General features: G+C 39.1%; 2 protein-coding genes across 2 annotated transcripts in view; both read right to left on the bottom strand.

Moving 5' to 3' along the window:
• Positions 1-2,595: 2,595 nt before the first annotated feature.
• LOC118827375 (GTPase IMAP family member 4) lies at positions 2,596-6,900 on the bottom strand. Its single transcript, XM_036598718.1, has 2 exons — positions 6,794-6,900; positions 2,596-3,889 (listed from the first exon to the last, which is right to left on the bottom strand). The coding sequence occupies exons 1-2, from the start codon at positions 6,819-6,821 to the stop codon at positions 3,330-3,332; spliced, it is 588 nt and encodes a 195-aa protein (XP_036454611.1). The 5' UTR covers positions 6,822-6,900; the 3' UTR covers positions 2,596-3,329.
• A 2,203-nt stretch (positions 6,901-9,103) lies between these two features.
• usp2a (ubiquitin specific peptidase 2a) overlaps positions 9,104-23,326 on the bottom strand; it is a 29,236-nt gene continuing 15,013 nt past the window's right edge. Inside the window, 11 exon segments of the mRNA XM_036561062.1 lie at positions 9,104-10,322; positions 14,548-14,668; positions 14,798-14,905; positions 16,352-16,430; positions 16,583-16,663; positions 16,773-16,876; positions 18,652-18,716; positions 18,939-19,049; positions 19,532-19,643; positions 19,762-19,885; positions 20,679-20,729. Coding sequence (XP_036416955.1) covers positions 10,247-10,322; positions 14,548-14,668; positions 14,798-14,905; positions 16,352-16,430; positions 16,583-16,663; positions 16,773-16,876; positions 18,652-18,716; positions 18,939-19,049; positions 19,532-19,643; positions 19,762-19,885; positions 20,679-20,729 — 1,032 coding nt within the window. The 3' untranslated portion in view covers positions 9,104-10,246.

Raw genomic sequence — 23,326 nt, 5'->3', positions numbered from 1 at the left:
CCTTATCAAAAATACTACCAGGGTTAAAACTATTTGATTTTTTCGAGTTTTCCCGTTCCACCCTAACTAGTACAGCAGTTGTGATTAGCTATCACAAACATTAACAAACAGGACAAAACAATATTGACCTGTTGGTTCTGTGAAATGGCAAAAATAAGTTTATGTTACCCAGAAGCAGAAACAGAGCGTCCTCCTCATCCCTTTTCATGCCTCTCACCTCTCGATGAAGCTGCTCAGCTCCTTCTTGTTCAAATTTTTATCCTGTTCCACCTTAAATGGCGCAGCAGTGTTTATAACACTTCGGACGCCATAATCAGCCGTATAGAGAGAGTTGCGTCAACTCCGTTCACTCCAATGGACAATTTTTTTACAGCAATGGCGGATCATGGAGCCTCTCAATAGTTCCCGGAAGTTGGCAGCAAATACTAGCAGCGCGGCCGAGTTGCAGCAGAATAGACCGGTTGTGATGGACTTTTAAAGGGTAAAACAATTAAAGAATCAGTTTGTATATAATAAGCACATCTGAATCAAATTAACATATGTATTAAAGTATGTCAGTGGATTATCCCTGATTAAATTAGTAGATTTAAGAAACATTAACAGATACTGAGTAACAGATACTGGGTACTGAGTAAAGTTAGCAAGCCATAATGTGAACCATAAACAGCCTAGTAATTGTAAAATCCCTGCTCTTAATGTCGTTTCATCCACCGTTGTTGAATCTTAGAAAAGGCTTCTAAACATGTTTTTTCACGGGGTGGGTGGGAGTTAAATATTAGTTAAATATAACATTGGGGCAGAGCTTGTAGAGGGGAGGAGGTGGAGGAGATAAAATGAGAATATTGTTATCCATTTTGGAGTACGAGCTAATGTAGTTACACAATAAAAAGAAAGCTATTTTCGTGATACGTCACTATTGATGTGGGATTTAGAGCGCATATTGGAGACTTTAAAGAGTAAACAAATATAAGACTTATGGATTGAGTGTTTGCAGGCTTTGTGATTTTGTTGACTGCTGTCTGTACATTATGGTGCAGTTGATTTTGGATTAATGGCAAGAACCACGGGGGGATTCAACTCAGCCTAAAGACTCCCTACAATAAGACAGCACCCCCACCCTGCACCCTGAGTCTCAATTCCCTGGGGTTTGCAATTCTTTACCTGTTCCTTATTTTTAATAAATAAAACGTTAAGCTTCCCAGTGGTGTGGCTTGTGTTTGTGAAACGTATGCAGTGTCACATTGTTGTTGTTGTAATCTTTAGTGATGGTAAGTAATTTAGTAATTGCTCCTGCTGACTTGAGCCAGCAGTTTTTTCTTCTCTCTGTCAGTGAGAAACCAAACATTTCACTCCTTTCTCCGAGCGACTGAAGCATCTCCATGCAGCAGAGCAAACCATGGTGGGGACTATATACAAGGACAACATGGAGAAAAGGGCACAGACAAACTGCCTGCCAGACTATTCATGTTTGAGTTTGTTATAGCTTTTTTTAATGAATCCATCGCAGTAAATATGTGCATAGTAAAAAGACAAGATATATAAAATATGTTTATATGTGTACAAACAAATATAAACAGATGTGTTTATTATGTCCTGTCCTGTCTGGATGTGATGTATTTTAATGTACGCTTTTTTATACAGATTTTTTCATATGCAAGCCAAACAAATTTCTTTGGCTACTTCTGTCCTTTCGGAAAGTCATAGAGTTTACAGTGGTCATCAAGTCATTAAAATTATCTAGGCCTTGGGATTACTGAAACAACCATTAATTAAAGATGTATTTATGTTAATTATATTTGTTGAAAATTAATCTGATCTCAATTTTGAAACATTCCTTCTCTTCCCCTCCCTCTAAGTATATCAATAAACATTAGGATATGACTGATCTACCATACAACTACCATACAAGTTTAAGAACATAATATCTATAATACTGAAAAGTCAAAGCAATGAAACAACGAAAACACACTTTGAAACCATGTTCACATTAACCCAACATGAACGAATTTGACTTTAAAATATATTATATTGTTGTAACTACACACACACGTTGGTTTTCTGTATACATATTGTAAATCAGTGCATTTATTGACTTTAAAGTACCGAAAGACGCAGTTCTGACGCTGAGTGTTTATGGGTTTAAATTGCCCGCAAAGAACGTCCTGGAACTGTCTGAAGGCTACGTGAATCACGTGCCCGAATTATTTCGATATCTACTGAAGGTTTGTATGCTAACCATTTAACCGGCCCGCCCTGTCTCGTAATACCAGTTTGTACCTGAAGAGGGTCTGTAGGGTCGAGTGTGCCTCAGTCCGACATGAGAGGATGAAGAAACAGCAGCGCCCGCGCTCGGCAAGAAGCCACAAAGAAAACAAGAGAGATAAATAGAAACAAAACAAGAGTCAACAATGGCGTTGATTTCCACCCTGGAGACTCCCGACAGGTAAACGGATGAAGTTTGATACTGAACTCCAAAGAGGAGGCGTGAAGGGAGGAGGAGTGAAGAGAGGAGGAGTGAAGAGAGGAGGAGTGAGGGAGGAGGCAATGAAGAGAGGAGGAGTGAAGAGAGAAGGAGTGAAGGGAGGAGGAGTGAAGGGAGGAGGAGGGACTGTGTGAAGTATGAATTCGACAGGTTGCTTCATCTTACAAATTGCTCCTTTTAACTCTGTTAGTTTATGTCCCTGGTCATTTTAGGCTTTATTTATTTATTTATTTATTTATTTATTCATTCATTCATTCTTTATGCACTAATGGAGGGAGTGTCTTCTGAGGATGTAGGTGAATTATGTAGTACTATTATCATATCTTCATCAGCGTAATGTTGATTTTGCATTTGAGACCTAAACATCAACTGTGCATTTGACGCTAATAGAGATGTGTGACCTGGTCAGAAAAACTTCCAAAAAATCTGACATGAAACCTTTGACTTTTAAATGATTAATTCAGGCTTTACAAAGCTCGACTTGCAGTAATGTACATAGACCATATTTTCAGCGTGTTTTTTTCCTCATTCAGTACTGTTCATTTTTTTCAAAACTTACATAGTGCTGCTTTAAAGCTAACATACCCTGGTGCCATGATATATTTGGAAAATATTGATATATTTCATTTAAATAAAAAGTACAAGTCTAGTTTCTTACAAATAAATATTTTACACCTCATAATAAAGCTAAAATAAAGAAAAAGACATACACAAACAGTACAAATCACGTGCAAATAAAGAATAGATGAGAATAAAGCAGTCTTGTGCAAAGTGATCCAGACCGCAGCACTTCCTTCTGTTAAGAATAAACATGCTTCTTATGTTGACCCCTCTCCGTTTCATCACTTCAGCACATTTGTTTCACAGCCTGAATCAGCAGACTGACCTGAGAGTAGTTGTCTGTTGCTTTATTGTTTATGACATGGTATCTGTAGCCACACATCTCCAGGATCTTCTGGAGATGCTTACCACTTTTCTTAATGTGTTCTTCAATGTTTTTTCCTCTCAGCTCATCACCCCAAGTGAAGAGCACCATAGTGTGCTTCCACACATCGAATCCCAGGACGCTTAGGTTTTCCTCCACAGCCTGACGGTCTCTACTGCTGAACGCATCCACGGGGATGACCAGGAGGAAGACCCGATGACCAACAGAGCTAAACATCTCACTGCGGAGGACCTCCTGCCTCACCTGCTTTGTGTTGGCTAAACCAAACGCACTCCAGCCAGGGGTGTCCACCACGGCCACTCTCACTCCGTCCACCCAGCTGTGTTTCTTCACACTCTGTCTGGTCTTCACTCTAGTCTCAAACTCCATCCTTCCAAGAATGGTATTCCCTGCTGACGTCTTCCCAGAATTCCTCCTGCCCAGTAGCACAAGGGCTAATAAAGAGACACTTTGATTTCCAGCTGTAAGATGTAAAAGGGTGTTTATGAAAAAAGGTACAGTACTATTGCAGGAATTTTTACAGGACTCCTACAGAAATCTTAAAGTAAAATCAGAATATCAAAGTTTACCACCAAATACTACACAAGCATTATACACTATATGGCCAAAAGTATGTGGACGCCTCTCCTAGTTATTGAGGTGTTCAGGTGTTTTATTGCTAACAGGTGTATAAAATCAAGCACATAGCCATGCAATCTCCATAGACAAACACTGGCAGTATAGTGGTTTGCAGTAAAGAGCTCATTCACTTTAAACATTGCAATGTCTGCTTTTTTCTCTCTCTCTTTAAAGTGTTGCTTTTTTCTTTTTTGAGGATGGCCTTATTCGGGGTGAGGGGTTATATGTATAACTTGTTTTCATGTTAACATGTACTCACTGCTCATTAATGCATTTTGTAATTTCTTAAAACCAATAAAATCTATGTTTAAAAAAACAAAAACAAAAAATAAGTGGCACTGTCATAGGGATGCCACTTTTGCCACAAATTAGTTTGTGAAATTTCCGCCCTGCTAGATCTGCCCTGGTCAACTGTAAGTGCTGTTATTTGAAAAGGAAGTGTCACAAAGTGGTAGACCATGCAAACTCACAGGGTGGGGCTGCTGCGTACTGAAGCACATAGCATGTAAAAATCACCTGTCCTCTGTTGTGTCTCTCATACAGAGTTCCAAACTGCTTCTTGAAGCAACATCAGCACAAGAACTGGCAATTAGGAGCTTAATGAAATGGGTTTTCATGGCTGAGCAGCTGCACACAAGCCCAAGATCACTATGCACAAAGCTAAGCATCAGCTGGAGCGGTGTAAAGCACGCCGCCACAGCACTTTGGTGCAGTGGAAATGTGTTCTCTGGAGCCACGAATCACACTTGACTATTTGCCAGTCTGATGGATGAGTCTAGGTTTAGCGGATGCCGGTACGCTACCTACCAGAATGCGCAGTGCCAACAGTAAAGTTTGGTGGAGGAGGGCTAGTGGTCTGGGGTTGTTTTTCAGGGTTTGGGCTCAGGCCCTTAGTTCCAGTGAAGGGTAGTGTTAATACTACAGCACACAAAGACATTTTAGACAATTATATGCTTCCATCAGTGGCTCTTTCCTCTTCCAGCATGGCTGTGCCCCTGTGCACAAAGTGAAGACGTTGTTTGAAAAGTTTGGTGTGGAGTAACTCCACTGATCTGCACAGTGTCCTGACCTTAACCCTAATGAACAGCTTTGGGATGAATTGGAATTTCGATTGCAAGCCAGGCCTTCTTGTCCAACATCAGTGCCTGACCTCACAAATGCTCTTTTGACTGAATGGACATAAATTCAAACACAAACATTATAATTGCTTGTGGAAAGCCTTCCCAGAAGAGTGATGACCGGAACCATATTAATGCCCATGGTTTTGGAATGGGATGTCCAAAAAGCTCATGTGGATGTGATGCCCAGGTGTCCACATACTTTTGGCCATATAGTGTAGATTACAGGAATATTATACAGACTGAAAACTGTAGATTATTATAGAAGTATTATATATACAATACTGTGCCACAGTCAGCACCTAAACGTGAAAACCAATTTCTGGCTGTTAAGTACATTTTGCTTGTAGAAACATCATATGCCATTAGAATAAATCACTGTTGTTGGAAGAAAACCTTGTATCTCCAAAATCATAACTTTACAGGAGAAGGAAAAAAACTACTTTACTTTTAATGTAAGTCAATGGAACCAGAGATTTTCCAAGTAATTTTGGGCCATTTTTTTTGGTCCATTCTCCATGAAATTCACAAACAATCTAAAGGCCAACAGGTATTTTCAAATTATGTCAAAAACTGAAAAACAACAAAAATGGAGACACAAGGTTTTCTTCTGACAGCAGCGATAAGCAATGAATAAATGCAGTAAAAGAAGAAATCCTAAATTTTAAAAAAGTAGTTTATATCTTTTGAGCTGTGAGAGGTTTGTAAATGATTAAACACACACATTGGTATAATTAAAATCACTATGTACTGTATTAATATTATTTGCATTCATTCTAATTCTGGTGTTTTAATGAGAAAATATACACTTACTGACCTGATAAATAAACAGAAAATCTATTTTTCTCAGGTGCCTTTTTGCAAATCTTATAGTTATTGCTACAGTCTTCTCAGGAGGGGTTGGAGTCGTCATTTCTTTTCTCAAGTAAGTACACTCCTAAAAAAGATGGTTCTTCCAGAATTCTTTAGTAAAGGTAAGGGCTCTACTTAGAACCATGAATTCTATATAGAACCACTTCATGCTTAAATGGCTGTTTGCATAGTGAAATGGTTCTTCAGATTGATGGAGGATGTGTTGTATATGGTTCTATAGAGAACCTTTTTGAAAATGGTTCTAATTAGCACCTAAAAGGGTTCTACTGTTGTTACGTTGTAAAGCTTGTAACAATGGAAGAACCCTTATATTAACCATTAATGCTGTTTATACTAAGTGTATAAATGTAAGTATCTACATTTAAACTCAGAAGACAACTTTTAACAAATAAATTTGAGGTTTTTTTGTTTCATGGTGTGTTGCAGTGTTTAATCAGCAGGACTGGTCCTGACCCAGTAACAGATGAACATATTTATGGGCAGCTTTTTTTTTTATTTTAACAAAAACAAATCAAATGTGTGTGTGTGTTCAAACTTCTGCATATGACTGTATTTAGTAAGTATTTTCCACCTTGAAAACACTACACCAAACACTAAAAGTCAATACATGCTTATTCTGCTCTGTCTACTTAAATGGAAATGTGTATCAGAATAATTGAAGTTCATAAAACAATTTTTTTTTTTGTAATATTGAGCCTCCTGTGTTTGCCACACCTACTTATACAGCACAATGTAATAGGTATCCCTTAAACTTACCACATGCTGCTAAACTTTTAAGTTCCATTTGCTTGAGACCGTCCAGAGCACTCTCTTCTTTTTGGTTCTCAGTCACTGCAGTTGCTTCTTGACAGTTCCTCCCTCCCTCCTTTTACCTGCGCCTAATCACTGCACACCTACAGTTTCAAAGTTCACTTCTCAGTTCTGTGGAAGTTGTATTGTTTCCTTTAAGTGTAAACATGTTTGAGAACTGAGGAGGAACTAGCATGTTCAGTGAATGAATAAAACACTCAAATCAAATGTAATGTTTGTGTAAGTACAGGAGAAAAAGTCAAGATTGTTTAAATGTGCCTGGTCCTGATTAAGGAGAGTCTTGTATGTATGTAGTTGAGGCCAGGTTATTTCTGTATCTACACACTTCATATCTGCCCTTGCTGCGCAGCATATTATTTATATGTTGGACTTCAGTTGCACACAGATAACGTTTTTGCCATGCAAAAGCACTTATCATATTCTGCCCACAAATGTGCTCTGTCATGGTAGCTGCTGCAAGACTGGACTTTACAGAACATTAATGAGAACACACAACTCACAAAATATGTACATTTATGTTCTTTTGAAATGACTTATTTTGTATGTGCGTGAGACGTCACACTTAAGATAGAATGGCACAAAGTTGCTTATATATCTATAAGCAGGGTAACATTAGCATGAATATCAAATTCAAATTCTTTGTCACTGTCATTTTTCAAACTGCCTAATTTTGATTAGCTATTAGCAGCATGGTCCAGCTCAGCAAAACTTGTCCAACCTGGCAAGAAAAACAACAAAGAACACATCTGAGGGCAGAGCACAGATAGGTCAATCCCAGGGTTGGGATTTAATGGAATATAAGTAATGGGAGTATGTATTTAGAATACTGAAATTTAAGTGTCTATATTCAGTCCAAGCTTTATAAAGGCAGTGTTCAGAATACAGTTACCTTTTACATTTTAGGAGAACACTTACCCACTTAGAATACATAGAATACACACCCACCACATTTAAAAAATATACACCATCTTTAAAAGAAACATCATCTATGCTTGTTTTTAAACTATTTTAAAATTACAGCATATAAAAAACAGCTTTTTTACAGGCACTGAAGTTAAAGCTGAAGTCTGAGTAGACTGATAAATCAATGTGATGATCAGTTATTAATCTCAGTGTTACTGAGCTCTGCTAAAGCCTGAGTAGACTGATAAATCAATGTGATCAGTTATTAATCTCAGTGTTACTGAACTAAATAAATATTGAGAATTTTGTAACTTCTTTTTAATAAGTGAATTTTTCATGAAACATATTAACAGTGGAATTCCATTAAGAAAACCGCAAGAAACATATTTTAAATGTATTCTGAATATGTTACATTTTATCTATTTGTACCATGCGCCTGTCCCCTGGCCCTGTTAATGACTGCGAGAGCCGGGAGAAAGGCGGGGTCTGAATCCCGAGCGATTTTTTAGCCACTTTAGCCATAAAATGGCCATTTTAGATGCACATGAGAGACATTTGTGAGGCAGTTAACCTGAGTTTGAGTAGTTGCTTGTGGGAATGTTAGTGTCTGTTTCAAGGGAAACATATTCTCAGTGACTCTTCTGGGAAGCTTTTATTGGGAGGACTCAGCTGGACTGACTGATTTTAAAATTGGAAGCATGGAAGAGTTAAAGTGTCAGAGAGTGAACAAAAGAGTGGACAAATTCAGTACTGATAAGATTTAATATTAAACTTAGTGTTGGAGGCTGAAACTGAAAAATGAATACCTTATGCAAAAGGGCTGTATTAACTGGAAATTAAATAAATGAAAGGCTGGTCTCAGACTTCTGCACAGTACTGTATATCAATATATAACATATAATGCACTATTTCTCTAATAGGGAAAGGTTTCAAACTGAGCTCACGTGTCTAATAAATACAGTCGTACGTAAGTTTGGGCGCCCCTGGTCAAATGGCATGTTTTGTTGATTTTCTAAGTGAAAATAAGTTCACATCCTCAGGAGAGAACACACTTCAGTACATTTTAATGCACAATTACTGTTTATTTGCTGGAAAAAATAATGAAATATGGTCTGTGCAAAGCTTCTGGCATATGTTATATTTTATTCGTTCCAACATGTCAAACTGAGGAGAGTTTAAACAGAAATTGTGCATTAAATTAAAGAAAAAAGGCCACAAGATAGAGATGAGGCAAAATCAAGAGAAATGCAGCCTACCTTGTCTGCATCTTTGACACTGAGTCACAGCTCATCTTAAATTATTGATCTAAAATCCTGATTCATAATTCTAAACAGACAAAGGAGAGACAAAAGCTGGTTGTTTGTCTAAAATTTATTATTTCGCACATACTTCATCTGCCACTGTTAAAAAGTGACTCATCTCATTTTATCACCTGTAAGCATAAATAGTATCCATTCTTTTCCTGTTAATTTAACTGAAAACAGTAACAGGTCATTTTCAGCACCACTGTATAGTACATTCTCTATATTGCATCATATATAAAAATATACAGATATAGTGTTTTTTTTTTTTTTCAAAACATTCTTCCCATGTTGTTCAATGGCATGAAATCAAGGATAAACCAATCCGCATGGTCAGGACTATTTCATTAATTATAGTCATCTGAACAGGACTGTCCTTTCATTCACAGCATTTAAGTATCAGAGATCAGTAGCAGCCAAACTGAATAAAAACACGCCACAGCCACACGGGCATCCTTTCGACTTCGGCAGACCTTTCTACAGACTTTTTGCTCCTTTCCATCCCTCTGGAGGTACGAGACCGATCATGAGAGACTGACAGGTGAAAAGAATCACAAAAACAACAAAGTGTGGGAGGTGAAGAGCTTAGGGTGGTAACACAAGGGCAAGAGTGGCCTCAAAGTTGTAATCCTGTTGTTCTTCTGATGCCCCAGCAGGGGGAGCCTCTTACCAGTTCTATTCCCAAAGGGTCGGGAATACAAATGAAAATGATAAAATTGACAAGGAAAAAAAATCATAACAACTTGAAACAAGTCTTTATACTGAGGCGATCCTGAACAAGAAGAAGGCGCAGTTGGGACAATATCTGTTGCAGTGCATAGCAATAGACTTCTGAGACAGAGCCAAGAGGGGTTTATTGCCTGACAGTGTCTCCCCAGGAGCTGCCCTCAGACGTTTACACACACACACACACACACACACACACACACACACACACACACAGATACACACAGTCACTCACGCATACGCAGAGGCATCAGGACACACCTTCTGCTCCCCCAATGAAAATGAACTGGACACAGAAGAATAGAGTACAACACTTGATGATATTACATGTATTTCTCCTAGGTGTCCAGCAGAAGGCGACAGTCTCTTTATCTGTCAGTCAGGAGAACAAGCAGTGTGTGAGGGAGTGTGTGATGGAGCCCTAGGGGCCTGGGTCCTGCCCTCTCCTTCGCTTGTAGCCCACATGCCCTCACAGGCCAGCTCGCTCATAAAACAGCACATAGGCGTCGCTGCTGCGCACCTGACTGGAGGACATTGGCGTTACTCTGCAGGAGAAACAGAATCATGCTGTATGAGATACTGTACACACTCAGATCTTTTATCCTGTGCCTTTGACACTTAAGGACTTTCTGTTATTATTTGTATCTATAATTTAATATAATTTATCTATAATTTAGCTTTTTATAGGCTCCGAATACTTGTTGGTATTTCAGAGACTCAAAATCAGCCTTAAAAACAATAATATTTACATTTCATAATTGACTGTAATTTTCAGCATGTTCATCAATGCAATTCAAAGTTTTTCCATTAGGAGGCAACCATGTATTAATGGTGCAGACTGAGGCCCAGCTGCTGAAGCCCCGTATGCTGTTATATAGGAGTGAGAAATGCCCTCTTGTTCATATACAGCTCTTTTGAGACATGTAAACATTCAGCTGGCTTCACATGGTTAAAATTTTATGCAGGTTAGTTGCTTAAAACCTACATGAAACTTGTACTTAAGCTGCATAAGGCACCCTGCAACTCACTTGGAACAAATCTGCTTTCTCAACTTCACGAAACAACTTCATGAAACAATCAAAACAGAGATAATGTATCACTTGATCATGTGGAATAACAAACTTTAAAACAACTGATTTCCCCAGATCAATGGACAAGAAAATAAATTGGAAGTTAGTTTGTGTGTTTGAACCCCACAAACGTTCTCCCACCCCGAGCCAGGACTAAGATGGTCCTCAATGGATTTGCAGTTGCATAGCAGGCAATCCACAGCATGCCACCAGTTGCATGTAAGTTTCACCATGTAATTATCATTTAATTTATCTCCATCTCACTTTTAGTTGTAGTTAGTTGCTTTTATTTATTTTGTTGAATTTGATTATTTGGCTAGTTCTCTGTTTTTTCTTGAAAAGCAGCAGTGAGAATTGAGTTCAGTCATAGTTGAGCTGCAGAGAGTGAAGTTTAAGATTGAGAAGCTTTTGTCTACACAAGTGGCAGCAGATTCAGTGTTCCCCTCCTACACTGCAAGAACTCACCAAAACAAACTAATCTGAAGCTCTGAGCTCCTGGTTTTAGCGTCACCCTCACCAAAGACTAGTTGTACTCGTAAGTATTGTTATACTTACATATTTGAGATGATTCAAAGTATAGAAAGTCATTACTACTTCATTGACAAGGACAGATAATACTTTCGAAAAGACAATAATGCTCCCATTAAAAGAATAGTTTGGTTTTTAAAAATTGGCCCAACAATTTCAATACTGCAGTATTTGTTTGTTATGTTGGAATATGTTGGATTATTAAGCCACATAAATTGTATCCTAAACTCTAATACACTTAATCAGCAAAGGCCTTTAAACAGAGTATATTGTTAAAATATGGAAAATGTTACAAATAAATAAACTGCTCTCTTTTCCATGAGGTTATTGATGATAAAAAAGCAAAGATGTTTGAGAAATCACACGTGAGGTAGCACTTTAAATTACTGGACCATAAGAAAGATGCTCAGGGCAAAATTTGTGATAAGAGCCACACAGGGAGGCATGGCAGGTTTGATTAATCATCTCAATTATGTAAGTATTGGGATATTTATCCGACTGCCGCTTAGTGGGCCACATGGTGGCGCTGCTTCCAAGGTCTGCTGGGCCGGCTAGCTGTACACTACAGCTGATTTCAGTTCTATTAACACATCATACATTAATATATTGACACCTACAGGCTACTGGATATATTCTGAACAGTATTTTGCAGTAATAAACATACAATTACGGTTAATAATAAGGAGTATTTGGGTATTAGTTTATAAACACCACCAATTATTCAAACTATGCAATTCTCTTTTGGACATGTTTGTAGTCTGAAGTTTGCATCGTTAATTTTGTGCTGGAGCTATAAAGCAAAGTAGATACCAAGTCAAATGTCATGTTTTGTTGATTTCCTAAGTGAAAATAAGTTATACAACCTTTACAGAGAACAAACATCTGCACATTTTAATGCACAATACTGTTTATTTGCTAAATTTAACGTTTTTTTTTTTGCAATAAGCTAAGCTTAGCAAATAAATAAATAGAAACTGTGCATTAAAATGTGCAGAAAAATGCCATATTTACATTTGTTCCCTGTAGAGAATGTGTTAACTTTAACAAAACGTGTAATCTGACTAGCAGTAAGTAACTTTTGCATACGATTATGACCCTGTTTACACCCTGTCACTTCATGCGTCTTGAAAATCAAGATTATATCTGGATAAGGCCAAGCCACATAAAATGGCAAGTGTAAACACACCCAAGACACATTTAAAACAGATACAAATCCGATCACTCAAACCACTTTTGAGCCACGTTATAGCAGTGTAAATGCATCCGTCTCTTCAAGACACACTTGACAACCAAAACCCTCCCGGTACAACTGAAACTCCACCTCTATGCAGTACATCACTGGGCACGTGATCTGTGTCTACAAGGAAGATAATCATGGAGGACACACACATAGTTGCCCTAAGTTTGAAGAAATGCATGATGACACGCAAAACTGCAAACTTCAAAACAGCAACCATCTTCGGCGTAGCAAAGGAAGAGGCTGAACGGATAAACAATTGGTAATTGGTTGCTGCTTAATGAGTGGATTTGGGTATTCCAGGGGTTGGCAAGCCAAATGTTAAGAAGAGCCATTTTAGCTGCTTTTCTCGCATCTACAGCAGGTAACTTTTCTGCAAAAGTGGAATAGTTTCTTGTAAATGTCTCTCAAAATTCGATTTTTTACGAGGCTGAAGTCGCTTCTCATTCGCCAGCTTCTTGTTTGAACTTTCCCGTTCCACCTTAAATGGTGCTTGAGGCCCCAGAATGTAACTGCTGCACCATTTAAGGCGGAACGGGAAAATATGAACAAGAAGCTGACTTTAGCCTCGCAACTTTTTAGTGTTTGAGAGTATCTCATTGCAGATTACACATATCAGGAAACCAGCTGAAGTGCTTATATATGCAAATATGTCCATTTGTCTCCAAATTATCGATGTTCGTCTTAAATCTTTCTCTGTCTTTTCGTAAGCTACTAGCTAGGCGGGATAGCTGTCTGCGTTGCTATGGTGATCAGCAGTCCACACGCCATCCTTCAGGGTTAAAGGCTGAACTGGCAGTTATACATGAACTCCAGCGTTAAGATCATTGTTAAAACTGTGTTAGAACAATCAGCAGAGCTTTATGTTACTGCAAAGGAGGATTATTTTATTTTTACCTAAAAATCGAATTCTGTGGAGCCGCAACAGGGCAGTAAAAGAGCCACATGTGGCCGACCCTTGGCATATTCCATCCCACACAGCATTCGTATTTCAGTCCAACTAACCTGAGATGCATTTGACTACCGAGTGTAAATGCATGCAGCTGAAGTCTTATCAGGATACAAAACAGATATTAGTCACATTAAGTGACCACCTGTAAACGGGGTCTTAGTATTATCTATAAAAATAGACAAAAGCACACACCAAATCCTTGAAGATGGCCTTTTTTACATATAACAATATGTAATATAGTGTTAGAAAGCACATAAGCAAGTCCATTTGAGATTAATTAACTCGGAATGGTTGGAGGAAAATGTGTGATGATTTAGGGATGCAGTTTGATAGCGACATTAGCCTTGAAGCTCCGGTGCAAAATTAAAGAAGCAGATTTAGGACACCAAACGTGTCTTGGCTGATCAACTGTATTTGGGTTGGAAGAAGCAACAATTGTAAAACTGTGTAAAACTGATATTTTGCTAAACGATTTAGCTGCAAAATTCTTGTGAACCAGCACTGAGAGGAGTTCCACAGAAAAATAAAATGTGTGCTGAAGCTTCATCAGGTTTAAGCACGGCGTTCACAGAGAGAGCGAGTGGGAGGAGAGAGGTTAGAAAGCACGAGTGAGAGAGGGGGTGGTTCAGCAAGGGAGAGAAAAGAAAACAATGATGGCTGGAAGGAGAGGAGTTGGCAACATGCAGCACAAGAGCTTCATGAAGAGCCTTTCTTGAAGCCTAAGCTGTGTTGAGGTGCGCAAGCAATTTTAAGGACCAAACCCTTGCATGAAGGTTGGGGACATGGACAACAGTAGTGTTAGAACAGGGGACATTATTTGCAAAGCGCCAGTGTAGCTGAAAGTTTTCATTTCAACCAAGCAGGAGTGAAAACCTGCAGCCACACCAGCCCTTTGTGGATAGGAACATCAGTGGGAATTTAAAGGGAGTGACAATGTTGGCAAGAGGGGAAGCTTGAGCAAGAGATGAATGTGTAAAGAGTACCTGGAGTCATTATATGTGTACCATTCTCCGGTGGCAGGGTTGCAGCAGTATGCTGTGTAATGTCCCCCCATGGTAGTGCCTGAGTGATTGGACACTGCATACAGATTGTAGACTGCACTACCTACAGATGACAAGAGCAGACAGAAAGACATCAGAACAAACTGTTATGCTTCAAAACACTGAAACAGAAACAGAGAAAGACTGTTCTATCTGTTTATCTACTGTGGGTCTAACATTCAACAGTACTAACTGCTTCTGTCGGAGGCAAACTCCCTGAGGTCCAGGTCCTTCATAGGGAAGTTGACAAAAGTGGACAGCTTGCTGGATCTGACACGAGCTTCTGAAAACCGCTTCAGATCTGAATGACTGAATCAAGGAAAGACATAGTCCTACCAAAACACAGCAGCCACTAACAAACATAAAAAGAAACATAAACACATCTAATATTTCTGGGAACCTGATGAGGAAAAACACTAAAGGGTCCATATCACTGATTTCTTTTTAAATTAAAGAGTTTCATGTAGTATACAAACATTATTAAAGTTTCAGAATGCAGTACTCACTCCACAGTCCTCTGTGGAAACTAAGCACTAAGCTGCAAAAACAGCCCATTTAGAATTCACTGTTTTGGTGATGTCACAAAAATCAACATAATTACACACACAATATATATATATATATATATATATGTTATCTCTTAAAGGCACAGTAACACTTTTATTCTAAGGTATAAAGAGACGCTGGAAAATTATCATGTAAAAACGAATTATGACTGTTTTTGCTACATAAAACCTTACAAACTAATAAGTGAACCAGAACATAAGGGGAAAAAATGAATAAAATAAAAAGATATAGACCCTTAAAAGCACATTGTCCCTGTCATACCAAAACCCTGTAACTCCAGTGAGTGTGTTTACATGCACACAATGCCCACAATCTGAGTATAATCGGATTTCTACAGTTATCTAATTATTCAAGTGGTCATGTAAACAGCATCCTCTGACTTCTTTGACTGAAGTAAGGTCTAGAAATCTGATTAAGACATCTGATAAAGAGCTGAATTTTAGCTCAGTAATAAGATTTCTCAGTGCATGTACACTCTTACTCAGATTTCTTTTGGATTTTTCAGTCAGCGAAAAAACGGACTGTGGTGCCAGAATAAGTAAGCAGTGTTTAACACAGCCCCCGCAAGGTGGCAACAAAACACATCTGGAGTGACGCTGAAACCAATCACATGCTTCACGAAGTGAAGAATTTAAATATTCTTCATCCTCTGGATGATGTATGTTCATATTTTTGGGCAAAGTAGCCCAATGTTTTTAAAAAAGAAAGTTTTAGTTTCATATTACGTTTACATCACGTCTTCTTCTGCAAGTTTATTGCCTGGTTGCAACGCATCCGAAAACTGCCTGACTCACGTAGACCTGGAGTTTTCCCATTATCTGATTACCCAAGTGCATGTAAACACAATCAGATTACTCACAAAATCTCATTTTCTGCAGTTATTGAATTATTAAGTGCATGCAAACGCACTCAGTGTTGTACATTACATTTTACAACATTGGACAGTGCAACAATAGATGGACCAATAGACATGGCCCAAAATTACTTGGTAAAAATCTTGGTATCTTAATCTAGTACTAACTTGCATCCAAAAGTAAGACCTTGTTTCCTTCTCTTATTACCATATTGAGGTTTAGAGGCTTTATTCCAAGACCAACAATAGGTCTATGGGGTTTACAGTCTGTGCTCATCTAAAAAAAAAACACAAACCAACAAAAAAGCAAAACAAAAGGAAGGATACGTAGCACTAGGATTTTGGGGAATCTCTGAATTGTGAACTTCTTAGTACATCTTCTTCTGGCTTTACATCTGTAACATGTCTGAAAGAGAAAGAGACAGGCAAGCCCTTTAGCAAACCCAACAATATTTGCCCAACAAATATGAGCTTTTTGAAAGTGCTTTATCCAGAAAAGTAGTTGTTAAATTATCAGGGGCAGCAGGGCAGGAGGTGACAAAGCACACAAAGTCTCACCGGTTTCTCATCTCCATCCAGCACATCTTCTTTAGTGAAAAGCCGCATGCAGTCCATCAGACTGACCTCTCCGTAGCCCTTCTGAGCGGAATACACACTGTTAAACACTGCTCACTTCCTCTCACTGTACCTCATGCATTACAGAGGACATTACAGAGCGAGTGTGTGTGGTTTACTGAGCAGAACTGACCTTGGCGATTGGTAAGGAAAGATCCCAGAATGGATCAAACACAGTGGAACAGTAGCCACATTCAGTGCACGTCAAAGAGCTCTTCAGCTGCCCTACAAACAAGTCTGAACACATAAGACAGAAACATTAAGCACAGTATAATCACAGAAAATGATTCCTATATTGAATTATAATAAGATGTATTTATTTATTTGTTTATATTATATGGCACCAATTCAATACCAGGTAGTGATACTGGACCAATATCAGCAGAAAATGTTGAATCGGATGTTAGGAGGGGAAAAAGAATGAATCCTATCAAATCCTATAATAATTTTAGCCTAAAACAGCATTCACTCACATTAGCTATGTTTCCATCCAAAGGATTTTTATGAACACTTCAAAAAGTTTGTCAATGTAAGCTATGAAAAACAGAAATTATCTGTAATTTTTTATGAATGCTGACAAAACTTTTAGCAGTAAACTGTTTGTCGATACCCATGTCGCATAGACCTACAATGTAAACCTTTTTTGGGAAATATGTACACAGAAATTTGGTGTAATGTGACCGATTTCCCTCTTGTGCCTCTTATAACAAATGCAAACAGTATGGCGGAGAGGTAGAGCTGGACTGAAGAGGTGGCGAGAGTGTACTGTTTGTGCTGCTGCCACTTTTCAGCATTTACAAAGAAAAACTTACAGCCTTTATGAATGGATAATGCTCAAACAGCCTGAGCTGTACAGATATACACTGATGAGCCAAAACATTATGACCAGATGAAGCGAATAATGTTGATCTTGTCATAACAACTGTGCATGTTAGGGTCTGGGATATCTGGCATACATGTTAACATCTATTTTACACCTGCTACCTACCAACACCTCATTGTGGACTGGGTACACCCCTCAACGTCAATGATATTCCCCGATAGCAATGGCTGAATTCAGCAGGATAATGCATCCTGCCACACTGCACACATTGTTCAGGAATGGATTGAGGAACATGACAAAGAGTTTAAGGTGTTGCCCTGGCTTCCAAATTCCCCAGATCTCAATCCAATCAAGCATAGTGGGATTTGCTGGAACAAGAAGTCTGACTGCAACTTGCAACTTACATTATGTAAGAGTTGCTGTCAACATGCTGGTGCCAGATACCTCAAGAGATCTTGTAGGGTGCAAACCTTGGCCAGTCGGAGCTGTTTTGGCAGCATGAGGATGACCAGCAACATATTAGGCAAGTGGTCATACTGTTTTGGCTCATCAGTATACATGTACAGATCTATATGGCAGAGAAATGTGATTTCTTGCGTAACCATTCCGATGGAGAAAAACAAAGAAAACCAATTAAAATTTCCTTATCAGTAGGTTATGAGAAGATCAGGGATACTAAATTTACACAAGTTACAACATATATGTCAAATACAACTTTTTTATCGCTGAAAAAAAGACTTATGTGCCAACAGGGTTTTTTCACTTGAAATGACATTTCGTAAAGCATTTTTATTGCAAAGTCAGTTTGATGGAATCAATGGTTTCAGTAATATAAAACCATTCTAGCTGCAGATACATGAACAATAATATTACTACGCACACTTTTACAATAAAAAATGTAAGAATTTTAGATGTGTGCAGAATGAGGACTGGAGCTGATTCAAAAATGACAGAGAAAGCTGAATAGGTTTAAAAATGAAGTTATAACAGATATGCAAAATAAAATGCATCTCCAGAATGCCTCGTATTTTCTAAAGTGGAAATCTACACTGTGTTATTAGTGTATATATAATAATAAACAAAGTAACAAGGCACAAACTGCATTGGTTTACAATACACTGATTCTTGACGCCAATCATATTTCACTATGTCTCAAAAGTCCGAAGGGACATTCTCAGTGTATACATACCTACAATTTTACTGTCCTCCCTTTCCAAGTACTTGCTCCACATCTTCTTCCCTTTCTCTTCATCACTGTGGGAAATAAAATGGACTGACAGTCAGTGGAACTTGCATGTGAAGTGCCACTCATGGTCACACACATCCTCTGCTACAAATATAAATTTTTCTTTTGGACCACAGAGCGCACAAGCTGCTGGTCCAAGCAAGCTACCCTCTGGCCAAACACTTCAGTAAACACATGCCTGGCTCAGCTCCAGGGACTCAGCAAGAAAAAAAATACACACACAAACTTACGGCAAATGGTCAAAGTCCTCTGTGATTGCCCGTGGCCGGACTGTAACCCTGTTCACCTCGTTGTGCAGGCCGTCCAGCAGGAAGCGCAAAAACTCCTGAGCGTCCTGTTGGCTGAACAACACACAAAATATCTCTCAGCACTGGCCATGGCTACAGCAGGGAACTGGGCTGAGTAAATAACTGCCCAGCAACAATCCTGTGGATGGTTGATGATAAGTACAGTTTGCTAACAAGGATCAGAAATGGTACAGTGAATGGAAATGAAAACAAAATATGAACATTATTTCTTCACAGAACAAAATTGAGAACAGGACTTGTTGGTTAACCAAATATGGTTAACTGGTTAATAATGTTCCACATGCTGTTCTGCAGTTGGTTAGAACAATATACAAGAACAAGTAAGAACCATTCTTTTGATGTAGCACCTTGTGTGTATAGTAGGCCTATTCAGATAAAAAAAAATAGCTTTAAAGCAGTCACTGTTGCAGTTTCATTTTAAAACTTTCATTTTAAAACTTTGGAAGCTGAAAGTCCTTTAAAAAATATTGTTTTTGGTTTTCATTTTCATTTTCATAGCTGAGACCAAAGCTTACTTGTAGCCCACAAATCTCGGGGCATATCGCTGGATCTGGGTTTTGAACTCAGAAGGGCTGACCGCTTCACTGCCGGACGACGTCCACATTGTCTGAATGAGCTTGGCAAATTCTGAGATCAAAGGGACAGAAGAATGCTTTGAACAGGCCTAACAAATGCAGTTCTAACAAAGGGAGTTACTGAAAAAATGAGCAAGTCCAAAAACGCTGCTCAGGGCAAGCGTCCTCACCCTCCATGAGTGCAGTATTTGTGCGATTGTTGTTGTTGAGGTCTCGGCGGTGGGAGTTGTGCAGACAGTAGTCTCGCAGGCTGTGTGTGTTGCTAAGACACTGAAGGATGGAGTTCATAAAGCACTGTAAAAAGAGACAAAGTAAAAGAGTTCAAAAACTACCATATATATTGGCATAAAAAGCAATAGAGAAGGCTAAAGCTCCCTCCACCGCTCTTCACAGCTCAGTTCAGTAAGAGCTGAAGGAGCGCCGAAAGCACCAGCTCGGACCAGTTTGCCATGTAATGTGTAATGATTTATTTTTGGACCACTCGATTACTGTTGCCTGGCAAAAGCCTCCTAACTGAATGTTCAGTGCAAAGAGATAGCATGACAAATAATCTCATCAAGTGGAAAGACCAAGAGGAATGTGAAAGTGATATCAAAACACTTCTTCTGTGAGCTGTCGGATTTGTCGCGACCACAAGACGAGAGATATGACAGATTAAACAGATTCTATTTTGAGCATGTCAGACATACTCTGTATTCGGTAAACAGTGGATGACAAGAATAAACTGGAGAGAGGACAATTTTGTTTGCTAATGTACGTCATTGGGATGCTTCCACACTACTGAGGATCCCATTTTGAAAGAACAGATTTGGATATCATCACCGTTGGAACCGAACCTCCTATCTCCATTTTTGGTCATGGAGTTGATTTTTTGACATTGTGTCAATATTTAATGATGAATAGACCAATAGAAATGGCCCAAAATTACTTGGAACAAGTCACTTCTCCATTAACGTCCATTAAAAGTCCTTCTGTAAAATTACCTTTTTGGAGATACGAAGTTTTTGTTCTGACAGCAGCAATATACTACATTGTGGTTTATGAGTGACATGTCATTGTGGGAAAGATGGGCCAGTAGTGTACTCACTGTATTTCCCAAATTCTTCAGACCCACCAGGCCTTGGGCACTCTTGGAGTTCTGTAAACATGTAAAAATGGACAAGCCACTGGTTAATTACCAACAGCACAGTTTTCCCTTAAACAGAAATAAACATGGCAGTTTTCAACATAGAGGCTGTTTACAGCTTGCATTAACCTGCATTTTTGGTAATTAGGTCACATTTGGATTCCACCAAGTATAAACACACCCAGGATATATTGCCATTGGACTGAGATTCGATCACTCACTTCGGAGGCGGTCAGAGGTGGATCGCGACCACATTCGACACAAGTGTAAACGGAACTTGTTTTCAACATCCACAAACAATTAAGCAAGTGGAAAAGGCTGACCAGCAGGTGAGAAGGTAAACACAGAAATAAAAGATGGAGGATACAAAAGGCTGGAGTTATCCCCAACCATTCTTGCACTCTGGTAAAATAAAAAAACAACAAAAAAAGATGTAAGAGTCAACGTGCTTTTTATATGGGGAGTTTAAAAAAGTCTAAATAAATTCGGACTAAAGTATATCTGGTATGATCTGGTCATGAATTACATGTTAACCCCTTAACAGTCCAGGTTTTTTTATACAAAGCCTTATTATTCAATAACTACAGGGACTTCAATGCAAACTACTGGAGCTTTTCTTAGGTTACTGATGTGTGTACAAAACCTTTTGCGTGTTAAGGTGTACACAAGTTCATATGTGTTTATTTTAATTTTATTTGTGTGGATTTTACAAAAATACCTTGTTTTCTTCAACCACTTAAACTCTAAAGGTCTTTATGTAGGCCCACATTTCAGTTCCTCACTCTCTTGATTACTTAACTCACATATTAATTTCATAGTAGTTACTGAATAATTCTGGACTATACAATATGTACTAAGAGTAACAAGCCTAGTGTTTCAAAAGTTGACTTGTACTGCACGTAGAACTGGTTAGGCTGAAGCTAGACATTAATGGAGCAGACAGGCTCGACACTTGACACTGTGTTGTTTTTCTGGAGCACTGAAGCACAGGAGAGGAAATGTGATCCACCCAGAGCTGCAACTCAATCAAACAGCAGGGTGACTGTGACGTTGGTCAGTAGGCTTCACCTGGACACTGAGTGGCTATACAACTGTACAGAGAGGATCTACAACTGGAATTGAAATCTTATAGTTTTCCAGCGAACAAGAGGGAACAAGCATTTCATTGTTACCATGCAAGCGCCTACCATCTGTGCATTTCTCAACAACACTAGGAAAAATAACAGCTTAATTAACTGGGGATTATCAAAATCCTCATTTCGGCAAATTTCCACGGAAATATTAAGAGCCTCTACACACGGATGTATACCACAGCTTTTGTGGTTTGGCACTCGACGTTCCATTGAACAGCCATGTAAGGGACTCACAGTGTCCCGCTCTGATAACGCTGCTATTGGAAACCTGCCTGTTATGTCCTGCCATTTCAAGAGCGGCCTCTTCGACTCAGTTTGTCGTACTCTGCTGAGTAATATCATCAAGGCCAAAAATAGCATCCTCTTACACGGGCTGTTTGCTCATTGGTTGATCTGTTGTACCAGCGGCAACACTGATCCCATATCAGCAGCTGGCGGGAGAGAGCCATCCTGACCATTTCCTCAGCTGGGCGACTCTATTTTTACGGCCACTGACTGAAGGAGCACAGGGACATAAGCTATGTTCCACAAACGGACCGTACAGGTGCTAAAGGCAACTCCTTTACTGTACTGTACTGTAGTGTAGCTGTTGCAATCATGCCATTACCTCATAGATTATTCATAGAGATTCTGTACAGTGGAACATTTGTGCCTTTAATTTGAGATTTGGGAGAGTTTTCAATGAGTATCCGGATGGCGCGTAAGAGGTTAATGCTGCCTGCTTGGGGCATTTCTCAATACCCAGTGTGAAAAGCCGGAGTAACCCTGCAGCTAATCACTCCGTATTAGCTAATCAACTTGTCACAAGTTTGCTCCTATTGCAAAAGACCATGACGCCTCGATTCAGATGGGCTTAAAGTAAGACTACATCAAACGACCCAATTAGTAGGAATCAGAATAAGCTTCTTCAGAATGTTTTAAGGACCAGTAAGAGAGGGACAAAGTGAAGAGATATCAGACATTACAAATTAGTCCCACTAGAGATGCTCCTGGAGTAATCACAGTCAGTTTAAGACCACCCTCTTCAGGGCAGTCAGCTTTGCCAGTTACAATCACTGTTAAAAGAGCTTCATGCTAACTTATTAGCATCTTCTGTCATCAGAAGAGATGGGACCAATTGCAGAAGACTGCCCCAGGGGCAAGGCCTAAATGAGTTTGTCAAATGAATTGTACAACGCAGACGCAAAAAGACATCAATTTGCGCTCTTGTCCTCTTTCATTGCTTTCTCTTTCTGTCTGACTGTTGATAAGGATGGAAGTGGGTCACGGTGCACTGCTGTCCCTAATACAGAGAGGTGAGGGAGAGTAATCCTGCTTTTATAACTGGGTCCCTCAGTGCACACTGTGGACCACAGCCTCAGATCAAAAGACAAGATTAAGCGCTGCATACAGATCATACAGGTCTTCACAGCTTCATCCACTGTCCTATATTAGGAATGCTGCTGCACAACAATGGCAGATGATTACGTGAATATC

The sequence above is a fragment of the Colossoma macropomum genome, unplaced genomic scaffold (assembly GCF_904425465.1).
Source record: "Colossoma macropomum unplaced genomic scaffold, Colossoma_macropomum, whole genome shotgun sequence".
NCBI lineage: Eukaryota > Metazoa > Chordata > Actinopteri > Characiformes > Serrasalmidae > Colossoma > Colossoma macropomum.
This window is presented reverse-complemented; position numbering and strand designations above follow the sequence as displayed.